The sequence below is a fragment of the Corvus kubaryi genome, unplaced genomic scaffold (genome assembly GCF_017639235.1).
Source record: "Corvus kubaryi isolate FWS band 111438036 unplaced genomic scaffold, C.kubaryi_AGA036_p1.0 37387, whole genome shotgun sequence".
Classification (NCBI taxonomy): domain Eukaryota; kingdom Metazoa; phylum Chordata; class Aves; order Passeriformes; family Corvidae; genus Corvus; species Corvus kubaryi.
Genome location: NW_024581129.1, coordinates 12,813,975 through 12,831,668, shown reverse-complemented (window position 1 = coordinate 12,831,668; position 17,694 = coordinate 12,813,975). Strand labels below are relative to the sequence as shown.

General features: G+C 42.8%; 2 protein-coding genes across 7 annotated transcripts in view; one reads left to right on the top strand and one right to left on the bottom strand.

The window, feature by feature from the left end:
- The window catches only part of GTF3C1 (general transcription factor IIIC subunit 1), a 38,081-nt gene extending 27,203 nt beyond the window's left edge, over window positions 1-10,878 (bottom strand). For both annotated transcript variants that reach the window (XM_042037806.1, XM_042037807.1), the window contains exons 1-10: window positions 10,623-10,878; window positions 9,608-9,817; window positions 9,261-9,437; window positions 8,048-8,191; window positions 7,386-7,482; window positions 6,773-6,896; window positions 3,671-3,826; window positions 2,939-3,054; window positions 1,577-1,901; window positions 372-583 (exon numbers count right to left, since the gene is read on the bottom strand). In XM_042037806.1, coding sequence (XP_041893740.1) covers window positions 372-583; window positions 1,577-1,901; window positions 2,939-3,054; window positions 3,671-3,826; window positions 6,773-6,896; window positions 7,386-7,482; window positions 8,048-8,191; window positions 9,261-9,437; window positions 9,608-9,817; window positions 10,623-10,852 — 1,791 coding nt within the window. In that variant the 5' untranslated portion in view covers window positions 10,853-10,878. The remainder of the gene's footprint in view (window positions 1-371; window positions 584-1,576; window positions 1,902-2,938; window positions 3,055-3,670; window positions 3,827-6,772; window positions 6,897-7,385; window positions 7,483-8,047; window positions 8,192-9,260; window positions 9,438-9,607; window positions 9,818-10,622) is intronic.
- A 26-nt stretch (window positions 10,879-10,904) lies between these two features.
- Window positions 10,905-17,694, top strand: part of LOC121669184 (katanin interacting protein) — a 58,131-nt gene continuing 51,341 nt past the window's right edge. For 2 of the 5 annotated variants that reach the window (XM_042037812.1, XM_042037808.1), the window contains exons 1-4: window positions 10,955-11,180; window positions 11,426-11,553; window positions 11,982-12,057; window positions 13,542-13,711. In XM_042037812.1, coding sequence (XP_041893746.1) covers window positions 11,996-12,057; window positions 13,542-13,711 — 232 coding nt within the window. In that variant the 5' untranslated portion in view covers window positions 10,955-11,180; window positions 11,426-11,553; window positions 11,982-11,995. Of the gene's footprint in view, window positions 11,181-11,425; window positions 11,554-11,981; window positions 12,058-13,541; window positions 13,712-17,694 lie in introns of all 5 variants that reach the window. The other 3 variants (XM_042037810.1, XM_042037809.1, XM_042037811.1) reach the window with 3 other exon arrangements.

Here is a 17,694-nt window from a genome sequence, read left to right as displayed (position 1 = left end):
GGTTTATTTATAACCAACTACTCAGATGGAGATTCTCCCTTATTTCCCCTTCCCAGGAGTGGATGGTATAATGTAGTGTGTGCTACATTAAGTAATGACATGCATTAAGTCAACACAGAATTTGGAGAGCACCAGGGAACTAAGCCAGAACTGTATTTTGGACACCTACCCTCCTATCTCCTGGAAAAATTTTCACTTACAACTACAATGCAGTGCAGCCAAAATATGAATGCACTTTGAAATTAATTCAAAAAACCCCAAAACAATTTGATAAATAAATACAAAACTCTAGTTTGAAGTCTTGCTATAAGAGCATAAAACTTAACTCAGACAGCTGTACAAAAAGAAGATATTAAGACATTTGATCTTACCTTAGGATCTTCAAGTCTGACTTCCTCCACCACAGCCACATCTCCATCTTCATCCGTGGGATGAGCACAGGTGGAAACACTGGACTCCTGCTTTAGGGTTCCCAAAGTAGAACTCTCCCCCGAAACGTTGTCAGGGAGCTCCTCAGGATCTTCAAGAATCTGAGGGGAAGGCTGCTTCTTCCCCTGCGACTTCACAGCTGTTGGCTTTGAGCCTGGTTTGAGAGCAAAAAACCTTGTAATTGTTCTGCTCTCCCTGTGCAGCTTTTCTAAGAGGCATTGTCCCATCCACCCAGGTAGTTGCACTTAAAAGCATTCTGCGACACTTTTCACATATTCTGCCCTGCTGGAAGCAGTGGTTTGACCATGAAAGACCACATTCAGCCTCCAAAAGTAATGTTAAAAAAATGTGAACTCTCTGTCATCAAATAATTCTCTCCACGCAGAAACCTTTTCACAGCCTGGAAAGTCATGAAGGGCTTATCCAGAAACTGCTATCTGAAGAAAGGAGAGTTTCTGTCTCAAAGATTCTCAGGTTCTGCCAGAAACCTCACTTTTCTGTCTCAAAGCAGAATGAGAATAAGAATTTAGTATTACTCCAAAGATAATCTACATAGAAAAATAGAGATCCCTCTCTTCCCTTGGAGTTCATCAGAGCAGTTGTAGGAACATTTTTAAATAGGTAAAAAAAAAATTAAGTAAAAAACGCCCCACCATATCTTTTTAAAACATGCCTCCAAAAGGCTGGTAGCTTTCACAACAAAATGTTCCAAATAACTTAAGAAAAAGCTGAGGTAACTAACTTCAGGGGACAAGATATTTTTCTTTACAAAATACTCAGGTGAGTTAAGGCTGTGGGTCAAGTCATCCCAACCCTGAATATCCAAGGAGCACAGTGTGTGAGCTCCTTTTCATTTACACAGGGAAAAGGAGGGACATGGCATGGGCTCAGGAGAGGCACCACAAACACTACTTGGGACACACACACCAGGGCACACCTCAGCCCTGGGAATTGCCAGAGGTTACCACGCTGGGTGTTCCAAACCATAGCAATCTGGGGGGAAAGCAGGGAAATAACCAAAGAGGCTTAAAAATAAATATGTGACCAAAAACCATAATGGAAGCTAATATCATGCTATTTGTTCTTTAATAAAATGATCCATAAGAAAAATGCAGGAGGTTCCCCAAATTTCAAAATCACAAGTTACCTTTGGCCGGTGTTGTCTGATGGGCATCACCTTGGACACTTGATTTCAATGGAGAACCAGAGTTGGTCTTTTGACCTTTTCCTCTCCTCTTCCTGTTTTTCCCTTCTTCCTCATTGTCAGACTCTGAGGCCACAGTCTCATCTTCTCCAGGAGACACATCTTCCACACGTGGGGAATCTTCTGGCACCAGAGCCAAAGTAACTGTAGCCAACTGCTCACTCCTGGCCTTCTCCCTCTCAAACTGACGGTTTAAATCACTCTCCTCTGCAAAAATGTAGGAAATGTACTTTGTTGTCCTTTGCCGACCTTCATCCTCCATAAAACCCTAAGGAAATAGTTGGAATGTTATTTTACCACCTTGCTTCTCCATTCTTGCAGTGTTCTCCAGCATCAACAGTGGGAAAATGCTCTAAATGTTATTCCCCCACATCAAAAGATACCATGATACTCTTTTTTTTTAAGTAACAAAAATGTCCCTAACCTTCACACTGAGAAATCAAAAGGAATTCTGTACTTGAAAAATAAATAAATCTGCATTACCAGTGTACTAGATTAAAACTCCTATGGTATGAGGGACAGAGAAAAGTCTGAGGAAGAACAAACTGTGTGTATTCAGAGCGGAAATCAATTTTTTTCAGAACAAAAATGTTTGTGAAATATTGGCACTGCAGTTCTCTGAGTGATTCAGACTACAGTGGAAGTGCTGCTGCCCTGTCTGCAACAGCAGGTGCTTTCAAGGATCTACAAACTCCAGCACTTCATCAATCAATAAGGGAAGGTTTCATTTTCACTGCTGACTAAGGAAAAATATGTAAAGATACTCTAAAGGTTTACACAGCTTGTTTTTTAACTCTACAGAACTTTTTACTAAATGACAAGATTTTTCTAAAAAACTTCCCCATTGAGGGAAGATGGCAATCATCCTGCCTTTGTGGAAAGGGACTGTTGGGTGCCTGCAAGACAGGACAGCTGGATTTGTCTTGTGAAATGAAAACATTGAAATATCTGGAAATAAGAAGTTTAATCATCATAACTCCTAGAGAAGTAAGTTATTTTGCTCCAGATTTTCCTGGCATTTTCAAAAGGCAAGTAGATTAATGACTTTACATGGACAGAGGGTCTTTGAGAAGATCCTTCAGTCCTCTAATTAGAGCAGGTTACAATCATAGTACCGGACCCTTGCCTTACACACCTTTTACTCAACTGAATTAATTCTCTTTTCCATCTTACCAGGACTCTCTCACTGTCACTCTCAAATCTCTGCTGCTTCTAATGTTTGAGGTGAACAGCGTTATTCCCAGAGTAAGCACAGCTGTATCTTCAGTTTCATTAAGTATCTAAATTATTTTATTTTAGCCTTACCTTGACAACTTTGTACCTGTCCAGAAGACGACAGAGCATCCTTGCTTCCAGTTTCCCCACATTCATAGCCAGGCGAATTTCTGCCTGAGAAATGCCTTTGGTTCCTCTACTTTCAACTGTTGCAGAAAGAAAAACAGAAAAATATCTCAGGGAAATAACCTGACTGAATTTTATATATGTGTTTTTTTCTACATACATTAATATTTCCCAAACAGCAGTACCTGCCAGAATATTAAATTTAAGATTCCCCACTAACTAAAGACATTTTTACACACACATAAAATATTCAGCCAAATACTGTCATAAACCACAATTTTACATGAAGCAGTGCCCAGCAGAATGAGGTATGGAGGTGACAGATTCAAATTAGAAGCACAGATGATTTTTTTTCCCCTGGCAGCTTTCCACACTTAGATATTAATTTCTCCATTTGGAAAGGAAAAGAGATAGGGAGAATAAGGAATGTGGTTTTCTTCCTCTTTTCTCATCCCATCACAACATCCAGTTTCTGCTGGGTGGTATTGAAGAGTTGCTAAGCTTCCAGGAAGGGCTAACAGGTAGCAGCACCTCCAGTCTGATATGGACATAAAGCTCATTTTGCTATGAAAAACTGACACTTTCTGATACAAAAGCAACCAGAATGTAAAAACATCTGCAATATACACATTTCTTTTATACTACAAGGAGTAAGAAGGTAATGGGAAAAGTCTTCAGATGTCTTACATCACCTACTTAGCTGATAAGCCTGGGTGAGCATATCCCTTTCACAAACAATATCCACAGGCTGGACAACTTTTGTGATGATCTCTTCATCATCATCATGATAATCTTCCATTTTCTTCCGAAATTCCTTCAGCAGTTTGAGGCAACGGACCATGACATCAGTCCCTGTGAAAAATGAGTGTTAGTAACACCTCCTAAAAAAGTGCAGGGGGTGTGCACAGGTTTAAACACTTCTTTCAGCAACATGAAGAAGTAGCAGTGCAATGGGGAACAAATGACTAAGGACAACTGGGAATTTCTAGGAAAGGTCTGCAACAGCTTTTCTCTTTGTATGAATCTGGCAATCAGCTGAATTTTTGAGGTGCTCCAAATCTTCACATCTGTGCCAATGCTAGGACTGCCCAGTAGGAGAAACTTCAACAGCATAAATAAATGGATTGAGTGCTCATCCCCAGAATTACACCTGGAGAACACATATTTGACTGGGAGATCACTCGCTGGGTATAAACCCATTCCTTTTTACAAGGACAGAACACACTGCTGCCCACCAGCCACAAGATTCTTGTAGATGATTTAATTCCACATCCTAGCATGTTACAGTCCATCAGCTGTGCCATGCTAACTCTCCGCTCACTGGGCCCTTCCAGCAAAGGGTAGAGTGAGGACAGATGCAGGAGAGCTGAGATCCTGCTCCGTGGTGAAGGATGGTAAAGGATGCTCTCCTCAGTGTCACTGAGCTCCTGCTGCACCACTTCAGAGCAGTGGTAACTAGAACTGGGTCACTGGACACTGCCACCTTAGCAAGTTGCAGTGATTCAGCAGCTGCTGCAGCAGTAGCCAGTTCATCCTGCAGCAGTGGGGCGACACCTCCAGCCATCCCTGCTCCTCTGCTACAGAATGCTGCGAAAAGGCCAGGTGAAGGCTTTAGTTAAAATCACCAAGGTTTCAGCTGATGAATTTTATCTTGTGTTTATATATCTGAGCAGTTACTGATGTGCAACTGACACAAAGTTAACCCACAGTCACTGGACCATGTGACTGTGCTCCAGGCCAGATGATTCCATTATTTTCCCTTGAGCTGAATCCTTTCCCCAGGATGCCGCTTAGGATTTAAGTGCTGACATTTTGGTAGGGTTGCAAGCACTGTTATTATATCCTTTGTATTTCTACAGCCCATTAATTTTCACTGGAAGCAGTATTTGAAAAAACAAACAAAAAAACTCCCCACAACAAAAAAAAAATCTCCCAAAACAAACCAATTCCTTTTTCTTTAGCTCCTGCTGCCCAACAATGTTCTTCCCATAGCAGATGCTCTGGCTTCATCCTCAGTGCATCATCCCACATATTTCTATCTTCTTTCCTGTATAACTCCAGAGATTAAACTATCTTGATCTCTGCTGAAAATCAGCTATTATTAATTCATCCTCCTTTAATACCTAGTGTTTTTAAGGCATTTTTGTGGATTTTCAGCTTTTACATCTGTAGGATGGAATTATCATTCAAGTGAAAGATTCACCCAGTGGCATTTTTCACAACAAACTTAAGCAGCAAATGCAGCTGCTGTTCTGCCAGTCTCAGAGCATGAAACACCACTGCCTTGGGGGCTGCCACCAAGTTTATAACTGGACTTGTATTTTGTTGTCTTCTAAGTAAATACCTTAATTGGAAGTTAAATGCTTTTACCACTGCCTGTTAACTGTCTTTTAGGCATGCTGTCTAGTCTTTTGGGTTTTATTTCCAAGTGTTTGCAGCTCATCAGAACATCCCTGAAACACCTGGGTCATTTCTCTCTCAGCCATGCTTGATACTGTACCTATTTTTGGCCTCTGCTTCTCTTTGGTCAAAACACACTTTCCCTGCAGAGAATTTCCCTTCCCTGGACTTAAAAGATTTGAAGGAATTTGTCTTATCAAGAGCCTTAATCCAACTCCATGTAATTGGCACTATTTTTTGCCTTCTGGAGTTTTTCATGGTTTTATTGGCTCTTTCACTTGCTCCTTTAAGATCACTCCTATTCACAATGATTATATAATTTACAATGCTTAGCTCATATCAGACTTACTATTTTTTCTCACAAACAGTTCATTATATCTCTAAAATGACACTGTTCATCTTTCAGAACTGTTTTTTTTTTGTAACCTTGCAAATCTGCCTCTTAGGATTTTCTGTGATTAAGGATTTGGTTTAGATTTCTTTCAGGAATTGCATTAATTCCACTGGTGGTACTACCTTCCCTCATACTTTCCATTATTATTTCTTGTAGTTTTTTCCCCTGTGCAAGTTTTATCTGTAGCTTTTTCTGAGAACAGTTACTTTCTTTTGCTCTCTTCCCTCATGCAGTCCTGCTCTTCTTTGTTTGGAAGTTATCAGCAGTTCTTGTGAACCAATTAAATTGGAATTCAAAGCTGGTTATGCATTAAACCATCCCTCAGCAGGCTTTTTTGGATAGCAGTTCTTGGGTATCTCACCTCAATGCTGATATCAGCTCAGCATGGTGAGAGATGGTGAGAGCTAATAATGCCAAGGATGTGGGTTTGATCCCTGTACAGACCATTCACTTAAGACTTGGACTCGATGATCCTTGGAGGTCCCTTCAAACTCAGAATATTCTGTGTTGTGTGAATTCCAAGTGCTGCAAGACCTTACTTCCATAATTTGACAGGAAACTTTTCAGAGAAACCTTGCATTCTCATGACTTTCAGGAAAAGTTGTAACCAAGAATGGTCTGGTTTTTAACTTCATAATGATCCCTCTTTTCAATACAACTTTTTGTATTTTTTTGCCAAGTTTATTGACTTGTCATTTAACTTCAACCTGAAAGGTCAGCAGACTGCTTTGTTCCTACTCTGAATTGGCTTGAGCAGTCTTATCAGGTCCCAAGACCACAGCTTACACTGATATCCAACAAACTTGGTGGCATTCACTCCTTAAAAATCTGTAGCAAATGCTTAATTCAAGTGGGCTGCAGCATTTTAACTTCAGTAACACATTTATCTACATAATTGCATGAACAGATTTTTTACTTACACCTCTTTTAAGATATGAAGCTCATAGATAGAATGGCATCAATGTAATCACACAAAAAGACAGCAAAACCATTGTTCCAGTCACCTTTCTTTGTCTTGTAGGGTCCTCCACTGGGGTTTATGTCTTGCAAGGGGACAGACACGACCTTGGCCAGGCCAGCATTCATCATGTACTGATAGAGACGTTTGAAGGTTCTCTCACAAAGGCCCTGATGCAAAGAGAAATGGCAAAAGTCACTGCAGCCCAAAAGCTTCACCTGCTGCTGACTGTTATCAAAGGCATTCTACCACCTGTTCTTACAACACAGTATTTTGGGGTAAGATATCCAGAAGAAACTTAAAAGCCTTAATGAAAGAAACTGAAACTTAGTGCAGACAGTGGGCAGAACCTGAGATGTTCCTGAGTGTGTTGTATCCCTCCAACTCTGCCACACACACAAACAGCAGCATTGGAAAAGTAAGAACTGCACAATGACATCCACTGACAAAACATTTCTGAAGCTGTGGCTGGAACAGAACTCCTCCCCCATGACAAACACCAACAGCAACTTGATCTGGTAGGTTTTTGAGATCCTTCTTTTGATATCTTACCCCAGAATTTTGTGCAACTTTAGAAGCAGGTAGTATGAATGAGGGCCTTTGATACTCATTCTCTAGGTTCTACTGAGTGAGAATTTGAAAAGAGGAATGAATCTCACCAATTCTTCCCTCAAGTTTCCTAGTGTTTCCATCTGGTTTGAACGAGCACTTAGCATACTTGAGAGCTTCTCCATCAGAATATCATATTTGCTCCTCCTAACCAAGAAAGAGAATTATTTTACATGTAAGTATGCATATAACTTCATAAACATGAGTTGTAGCTTTAGAAACTGTCAGTCACTAGAGAAACTATGCTAAGTGTTCTCAGATTCGTTTAGGAATTCTAGTTTTCTTTTCCTCCTGTGAATAGCACGTGAGATAATTTGTCTCTAGGAAAAGACCTCAAATGAGGCAACAATGACTAAGCCCAAGCTGTTACTTCACTGGCAACCCACAGAAGCACAAGTTCTAATCATAAACAAGATAGAAAAACAAAACAAAGAATTTACTAGAAACGTGTTTAAGTGAAAACAGTCCAAATTAACTGAGTGATTAGTGCTACAAAAAGAAGAGTTATGTTTACGTAGGCAGGTGACAGGCACTAGAAAAGTCCGTTGTTTACAGCTCCAAGACAAATTTTAAAGTGTCCGACATTTGGAAGAGAAGTTAATAAAGAAATTGAAAAGAGTCAATTCTGGGAAACTGATGGTTCTGTGACAACAGAACAATCCCTCATCATTGTAAAAGGTCAAAGGGTACCCAGGAGACCCTTAAACCATACCTATCAACGTGGAAGCGAGTCAGAAGTAGCAGGATTGAGTGCTGCTGTGCTCCGCTTGGCAGTCGGATGACGTGGGACTGCATCGTTATTAGACCACTTCTATCCAATACTCTCCTGTGATAATGAAGTTTTCCAGCATCCACTCTAAAGAAAAGATGGCAAGGTATCTATAGGAATAGGACTTCTGCAAACAAATTCTAATTATCCAGTACTCAGAACACTTTACCTATATTACCTATGGCCTTAGTGACACATGGCAATTTTCAAAGTGACACCTTGAAGTTAGGAAGTGCCACAATTAAGAAAACCTGTGAAATTCATTTTCATAGTTAATCCAATTAAACAGAGAAATACCTCTGATTTTAACCTAGAGCCTTTATACACAGAGTATCATGACACGGGTTGATGAGGCAGTTGAATCAGCATTGTATCCCCATGCCCTCCTTTCCCGTCCTCTCTTTCTAACTCGTGGCTATGCTGCAGTCACTGCCCTCCTTGTAACAGCTCTGGTATTCATCTCCCTCCTTGGTGAGCTGACTTGGGCCACCAAACTGACAGAAAAGCATCCATAAAAGTTTTCCTCTCTGTCCCCATCATCTTAGTTACCTACAAGAGCTTCTTAAGTGGCAAAAAACCAATGCCAGGTGGTGTGCAAGCTACAACCCATGTATGTCCTAAAAGCAGTGAATCCTTAGAGCAATGCTGATGTTCTCCAGAACTTCAGAACACATCCAGAAGTTCCTAAGAAGGTGTGTAATGCTCTTCCATCAGCAAAATACACGGTCTAGTTTGGGAGCTGGTAACTCAGGCTCCCACTCAATGGAGGAGATGTCATACAGGCAGATGCTGCAGACAAAAGGCAGCCATCCAAGAATCCCCTCAGAACTCGTGCAAGATACTTAGCCAGCAATTTAGAAATGGAAATTAAAATCATTTTTCCATCTCAAATTTGAAGAAAAAGTTATTTAGAAAAAGCAGGAACTTCCACAAATTTGAAACCTGTGTATTGACCCACCGGACAAATTTTTGGCTCTCAGAAAATATCAGGAAGGATAACAAACTCAAGGATAAGTCCAGTTCTAGCAAACAGGCTCCCAGAACTAAGTACTCCTGGTAGTAAGGATGAAACACTACAGATGAGAGTTCAAATCAATACACAGGAATATTTAAAAACAACTTTAGATTTAATCCACAGAGCAAGATACAAACTTACTTGAAAGCCCCACTGTGAAGGTCCCTCTGAAGCTCTCCCTGCCACCGAGCTCGGCCCAAGCGCTCCAGAATGCAGTAGGAAAAGTCAGGGAGTTTCAAGTCAGGGTCCCCCTCCCAGCCTATTAAAGCTCTGTAACGCTGCTCTTGGGAAGCAACAATGACTAATTTCTCTCCCCATCTAAGAAACAGAAGGAAAAGTAATGTATTGTTATTGGGTCCATAAAAACAGAGAGGTCAATCCCTTTCTCTCCACAAATACCATTCTTGACATAATCTGTACAAACTGAGCAAGGACTAAATTTCAAAACTTAGAAATATTTTAATGCCAATTATAAGGATTTCACTCACTTTTCAACAGCTTCTTTGTAAGTATAACAAGGCTGCAAATCTTTCTTCCTTATTTGATCAGTGATATCTACTCTCTCTTTAAAATATTGGCAGGAACCTTGTATGCCATCTTTGTTATCCAAAATCATGTGGACAGGATAAATATCATCTGAAGAAACAGGATCTCTTTTGGATTCCAATATTCCTGTTTCAAGGTCTATTTCTTCATATCTGAAATAAAAGCAAAAAGCCAACATTTAACCAAGCAAGAAGAAATACAAGATTGTCACAAACAATGCTGATACCTCTAAGAAGTATCTTGGAAGAATGAAGCTCCTTTGAAACCTCCAAACTGGAAAAACACGAAGAGCAGAGCTGCACTCCTCAAGCATGACCAAACCTTTTCAGCATGCAGGAGACAGAAGGAAGCAAATGCATTATTTAATCTTTGACAGGTCAAGCATATGAGAGTAAGAAAAGTAGTGGGAATACGAGAAACATGTAGTTCACAGGTACGTCCACCCTGCTGAACCAGGACATATAAACTCTGCCTGTACCTAAGCAGAAAGCAGTCATTTGAACGGAAATCAAGTCAGGACTCAAAAAATTCTCCTAAATCATAGAATCATCAAAATTGGAAGGGACTTTTAAGATTATCCAGCTATCCACCAGCGCTACCACTGTGACCCCTAAACCCCATCACCCAGCGCCAGGTCTTAAAGCCCTCCATGCATGGTGCCTCCACCACCTCCCTGGCCAGCCTATTCCAATGCCTGACCCCCTGAACAGTGAAAATTCTTTTTATAATATCTAAACAGCAGCTCAGAGCCACCCTCGGCCCTGCCTGCTGCCACCGGCCACCAAAGTGCTGCTGCAGAAAAGCCGGGGCGAGAAGGGGCAGCCCGGCAACCGGGCCGGGTTTAGCCGGCAGTGAGCCCGGGTTTAGCCCGGCGACCAAGCCCATGTTTCGCCCAGCAACCAGGCCCGGGTTCCCCGGCGGACGGGGGCCTGTGTCGCCCCCGGTCGCTGCCCTCACCGGTCGTGCAGGCGGAGCGGCGGGCGCGGCCGGGGCAGGAGGTAGAAGCGCACGTCGGGCTGCGCGCTGAGCGCGGCCCAGAGCAGCTGCTGCGTGTCGGGCTCCAGCGGCAGCGGGAAGGGCGGCGAGCGGGCGGCCAGGCGGTGCCAGAGCGCGGCCACGGTGATGCCGTCCAGCCCCTCCAGGGCCACCTCGTCCAGCAGCGCCCACAGCGGCTCCATCGCCTCCATCCCCCGCCGCCGCTTCCGGGCCCGCGGCGCGCAGGAACTGACGGCGGCGGCGGCGCGACCGTCGCCAGGGAGACCGAGCAACAGGCCCGGCCCGTGCCGCGCCGCCGGGGGTTGTGTCTGCCCGGGGCCGCGTCCTGGGTCAGTGTCTGCCCGGGGGCCGTGTCCGAAGTCAGTGTCTGCCCGGGGGCCGTGTCCGGGGTCCGTGTCCGGGGACTCTGCTCCGGGATCTCCGTCCGTCCGGGGTCTCTCTCCCTGGTCCGTATCCGTCCGGGAGCTCTGCCCGGGGGCTGTGTCCCGGGTCCCTGTTCGTCCGGGAGCTCTGTCGGGGGTCAGTGTCCATCCCGGCTCCATCTGGGGGCTCTGTCGGGGGTCATTGTCCGCTGGGGGCTCTGTCCGGGGGTTCTCTGCCGGGTCCGTGTCCATGTGGGGCCTCTGTCCCGGCTCCGTGTCCGGCCTGGGGCTGTGCCCGCGGCTCCTCCGCGCTCCCCCCGTGCCTCGGGCCGGGGCCGGGCTCTGGCAGAGCTGCCCCGCGGTCGGTAAGACACAAAACACGGGGTTCTCTCTTTGGTACAGAGCTCAGCGAAACGTGCTGGTGGCACATTTAAACTTCTGAGAATGTAGAGCGCACCCCCGCACAACTTAGCAGCTGCGGCTTGGCGAGGATTGCTGGAAAAACTCAGGTTTCCTGAATGGCAAGCCAGGTAAAATCTTTAATTAAACACTTTATAGATATACGGCCTCTGCAGTGAATAAGCTGTAGGATAAACTGACCTAACGAGTAGTAGCAGCTCAGAGAATTCCTTCCACAGCTGGGCTTTGGGCACAGCCCTTCAGCTGTGCCCCAGGGTTGTCTTGCTTGCCAGGTCTGGGATTATAAACTTGTTATAGCATATGCCTTCCACTTTTAGTGTTTTTTGGTTTTTCAGTAGATTGTGAAGGGTTCTGAAAAATAAGTAAAACAACCACTGTTCCCTCTGTTCTTCAGGAGCTTTATTTACAGGCCTGACAGCTTTATGCGTGGTTGAAGCAGGAATGTTTTTCAGTTTATAGCCTTCTCATCTACTGAGGGTGCAAAACCAGTGGTACTCCATATAAATCATTCAGTGTGACCATTATATTCTCATTTCAGGTTTATGTTAAGACATGGTGACTGACTTTGATGAAAAACATGACGAATATTTAATATCCCTTCAGCAGAGAAACCGGTAAGATTCGCATTTGTTACCACTTTGGGTGTGAAATATTTGCTGTACTGTATCAAATATCAGCAGCTGTGATGCAAAGTCTGACTTGCTGTGCCTTAAAACATTCAGGTGTTTCTCTCTTTTTCCCTTTGTTTGCTAAAAATTCTTATTTCCAAAGGAGATCACAATGTTTCTTCAGCATTTGAAATATAAATACATTTATTAATAAAATAGTTACTTTTTCCACGGCTGACAGGGAAGATTTTTGTTTATAGAGCAAGAGCTTGTAGATTCAGAAGTAACTGGCAGCTTGTGCTGTGTGAGGACGTAGTTATGAGGCACAGTTGTTATGTTGTCAGAAGTACAGAAAAGTGGGAAATAAGGACAATCCAGGTTGCCTTTAAAACTCCAGTGTCTTTCAGACAAGTTTCAAACATTTTTTTTCCTCTTTGTTCATGTGTTCCTGTCGCTATAGCCTGGACAGATGAACTTTGTAGCTTAATTTGGAGGAGTCTACAGAACTTTCTTGCTGGATTCCTTCCTTTACCACAAGCCATAAGGTTTCTAATCAAATTCTATAACAAACTGGTTTGGTAAAAAGACCTTGAAGGCCACAATTATGTTAAAAGACCAGCCAATTTTTGCGACCACAGGTTTCTTTTCTGTATAGTATCCTAAAGCAGTTTTGGAAAGGGATAAAGCCAGTTTATTTAATGGTTAAACCAGCTTGCATCCTTGATATCATAGCTCTAATCCTGACTGCTGGGGACATTCTCTTGGGAAAAGGTGATTTGTGTCAGACACGTGGGGGACATTGGCTTGTGGATTGATCCATGCTGGAGTCAGAGGGAAACCAGGTGGTGCAGGGGAATGCACAAATTGTCACCCACGTGATGCCGACCTCCTGGCCTCCATGTCACCTGTCCAAAGGAATTAGCATGGACTGGGTATAACCCATGGTGAAAGGAGAGAAGATGAGAGTTGGAAGAGGGAGAGGAGCTGTTTCACTGAAGCTGAGCCCATGGAAGGGCATTATTTTGATATTATTTTAACCAGCCTTTAGTTTTCTGGTATCTCTAACTGCAGTATTGGCTGGAGGCTTTCTACCTCCAGTTTCAAAACACAAATAATCATTTTTTATTCTTGAAAAGAGTTCAACAATTTTTAAGCTTTTTGAAATTCTAAGTGAAATTCCTTAAAATTCTTAAGAAGAAAGGTTAAATGTGCAAAATACCAAATGGAGAAAATAATGTGAAATAAGAAATAACATGGAAAAAAATCTCAGAAAGGAAAAGCCTGGTCAAAGTTAATCTGCCACAGTGTGTGGATGCTCATACACACATTGCAGAACAGGAACAGACCCTGGAAGGTGTATTCTGAAAGGGTTACTTGAACTGGGAACATATTTTTCAGGTTAGTGACATGGTGTGTTGTTGTATTTATTGCTGATCTGACCATCTGTGCACACGCTGTGCAGGGATGAATTATTGTCCTTTCTCCTTCAGGCTGCAGGAACGGTTAAAAAAAAAAGATCCCGTGCAAATTAAACTGGAGCAGTTGGAAAAAGGATTTTCTCTGTATGTGAATGGAGCTAACTCAGAGTTGAGGAAGTACCGCAGGAAAATCACCCCACACAGCTTCCTGAAAAACAGGCCCAAACCCACCAGGACAAAGGGTGAGTGCCATGGGAGCTGAGCAGAGGCTGCACCAGAGCTGGAACTCACTCAGGGAGGTCACTGGCCAGGCTGTGATCCAGGGGCAGCACCACTGGGGCTTGGTGGGATGAAATTCCCTGGAAACCAGAGTGCTTAAGCTGGTTGTGTGTAAGGAATGGTCTCTGCAACACCCTATCAATGTTTCACTTGATCCGTCATTAATTCCAACATTTAACTTTCCTGCCTCTTCATTATTTAAACAGCTCTAACTAAAAGTAGAAGATTAGAAATGTATATAAATTGTCAGTGGAAAATAATGATATACCTTTGACACATAACACTATTAAGAGGATTTAAGATCTGATGGACTTCAGTGTTATCCAAGTCTGGTGTCCTGAGGACAAATGACATCTGATGACATAGGCAGTAATCAAATTATATCCAGTAATAGCTTCATTAAGCTCATAAATTACATTTAAGCTATAATAGTTGTCTTAAAAAGACAGCTAATCTTTATTTAAATATTTGAAGTAAAGAAAATAGACCGTTTTTTCCTAGTGATTAGTTGGCTTTATGGAAAAATGGGTATTTTGTTTCTAATTTAAGTCTGTCATCGAGAGCAGTGCAGTGACAGGAATAATTTTGCATGCATGAAAGTATAAAGCATGAGCTTACTGGCCTTCTAATCTATTTAGCATAATGAAAAGAAAGTTGATTTTACTGAATCCCTGTGTAAAGCAGTTTATCAGCCTTAGTCAGTTATGTTCACACTTGCTGCAACCTATCTCAGAGTGTTTTTTAATATGTGATAACCTGCTTAAGCTTAATTTTCACCTAAAAATGAAGACAAAGAGTTAAAAAAGTTACCTAGTATGATAATTCATTGATTGAAAGTTCATTAATCTCAACAATACTGGAAACTAACTATTCCTTTAATAACTGTTCCAAACATGGCTCTAACTTAATCTCTTTAATTTGTTTTCCTGCTACACTGGGCACACACTACTCGTTTCCAGGCTGAGGTGTGTTCAGCTTAGCTGTCTGCTGTATAATTTCCTGCAGGTTGTATGGGATGGTGATGAGGAATCAGCTTGTCACCTGGTTCCACTGTTCTCTGTGAAAATGAAACCTTGTGTGTAATGATGCAAAAATGTTCATGTTCTTCAGTTCTGGGAAATGGTGGAAATTGGGTGCTCTGTCACACAGGGCTGATAAACCTTCAGGTAGCTAAAGAGGGTGTAAATCAACGTCTTGGACTTTTTGCTCCAAAAATTGTGAAGGGATATTGTGGCAGCAGCTCTAGTGGAACTCTGTCAAGAGAAATTTCATCTTAAAGATCTTAGATTATGTCTAAGCTTAACGAAAATTCTTTATTTTTATGGTCCCTTAATGCCTTTTGGTTCAGTCAGGGTAGGATACATATCTTGTGAATCTCTAAAGACTTCAGTTGCAGTCTCTGTTCCTTTCCTCAACTCCATCAATTAGAGACTGTAGCACCATCTCTGCAGAAGATTACTCAGTGTTTTGCTGTTTCTTAACTCTCCAGTGGTGTTGTTTTAAACACATGAAGCTGCAGTGAAAGATACCAACTGAACCAACATCCTGTCATTTTTCCTCTTCCATTTGGTTTTGCTGCTGGAGTCCAGAATGGGAGTCACTGCTGGTCTGTATGAGCTTCTTGCCTGGGGGTTCTACCTTAGCAATTCTGTGGTCTCTTTCATTTCTAGACATTTCTTCTCAATGATTGAATATGATTTTACTTACAGAAATGATTCCTAGCTGAGATACAGCACTGAGTTTTCTTCCCTATCCATCTCCCCTGAGAGTTATTGCATCATTTATTACTTCTAAAGCATCCATCTATAGGATTAGTCTTCATTGAAAGATTAGGAGTGGGTGATACTTAATAATCCAGAATGGGCATAAATCCCTCTTTCTGGTTCCTGAAAGTGTCATCATAAATCTATTTGTCAGGACTATTTTCTTTGTGTTCCCTAGGAGTAATTACTGATAATAGTGATTGATAAAGTTTCTATGCTTAGGATTGGTAATGAATTAAAGTAAATGATGGGTTGTGGGGTAGTGAAGCTGGGCTCTAGGTGTGCTGTCATTTCTTTGGGTCTATAACCCACACCTAGTTTCACAGCTATGTTTGTTGTTCCAGTCAATGTCTGTGTGGTCACAAATATGTGGTTTGAGGGTAGTGTGGGCTCTCCTTGGATTAGGACTAATATTTTGAGGATGTATTTCTCAGTCCTTCCCTACTCAAATAGGCACTGACAGCTCAAGTCTCTGAGGGAATGACACTGGTGGACCTGTTCTGTGTGCCCAAATGGGTACTGGTTGGTATTCACATCCCATCCATCCCATTGGAAGGATATTTTTGTTCCAAAGTAATGTTGGTTGCACAGATGACTCGGTCAGCTGTATCAGCCTCTGCCTGGGATTTGAATTACCATTTTTTCTGGCTTAGTGAGACCTGGTCACATGAATCCATCACTAAGTAGAGTAATGGAATTGTGGAATTGGGAAGGACCTTAAAGCTCATCTTGCTCTATCCCCTGCCATGGGCAGGGACATGTTCCACCATCCCAGGTTGCTCCAAGCCCTGTCCAACCTGGCCTTGGACACTTCCAGGGATGGGGCAGCCACAGCTGCTCTGGGCACCCTGTGCCAGGGCCTCATCACCCTCACAGGGAACAGTTTTTTTCTAATGTCTAGTCTAACTCTACTCTCTGTCAGTGTGAAGCCATTCCCCCTTGTCCTGTCACTCCTGACTTTTAGAGTCTCTTCAGACACTCAAGCAATTCTGAGGATGAAGCACTCAGCAGTGGTAGCATGAGTCCTGCCATCTCCCCCTTTCCTGCTTACATCTGCAGCACATGAGGGACTTCTGGGCAGTTGCTTTGCAGAGATGGGTTCTCAGAGAGTGGAAGGGAAAGGTGCTTCCAGTTCTCTCCCAAAGCACTGACTGAGTCCAGCCATGCTTCTCACAGTGTAAGCTCAAGACAGTTCACTCTCAGTGCCAGAAGAGCCTGTAGCAATCAGCCCCAATGCTAACGACTCAAAGGATTTCTGGTGTTACTTGGGAACAGCCTACTGGAGTAGCAGGAGCCCTAGTTGGAAGGGCTGTTTCTCTTCCTTGGAGCAGTCCTTTCCTTTTCCCCTCTGTGTTTAGTCCTGTTTTGGGCCTATGAGACAGAGAGATACTTTGTGCTGGAGCAATACAACGACATCCTGTTGCTGCTCTGTAATGTTGTGATCACTCCAAATGGACATAAGCAAACACTGTTCCCCCAGGATGGTCCTACCCCAGGCCTGTTCCCTCCTGGCTGCTTGGACCAGCTTTTATGCAGTTTCCTGGTGAACCAGATTGCCCAAGGGCCTACAACTAAAAGGAATCTTTGATATTTTCCCACAGTTAAAACTTGTCATATCAATTCTCTGAACAGGTCACTGCACAGGTGCATGGAGGGTTGTCCAACCCCCAAAGAAGAAAATGTGGTATTGAGAGCTGTAATGCGCAACCTGATTTAATTCTGAAGTAAGCCCTGCTTTGAGTGGAAAGCTGGACTCGGTGACCCCAGAGGTTCCTTCCAAATTAAATCTTTCTGTGATTCTATGACCTTTGTAGGACAATTGCTTCTTTTATTGGTAGTGCCAGTTCCTGCAGCCTTAGGGTGACCATTAAATTATGGCTTAAAGAAAAAAGGTTTTGCATCAGCTGTTTTTCTCCACTGAGAAGAAATGGAAGCTGTAAATCTGTCTTGGCCATAGGAAATGAGATGCCTTTATTTAGGATGCTACTGAGAGCGTTGATGTTGCCCTTGTTCCATTGAGGACGCTGATGTGACCTGCAAGTTTGTTTGTCTCTCTCAGTCAAAGCATCTTCTCAAAATCCATTGTTCCACTCTAAGTTGGGGCCATTTCCAGCACAGGGACCCTTAGTTCTCCTTGACCATACAGAGATTTTTTGCAGAAGTCCCTGAACTAACTCTTCCTT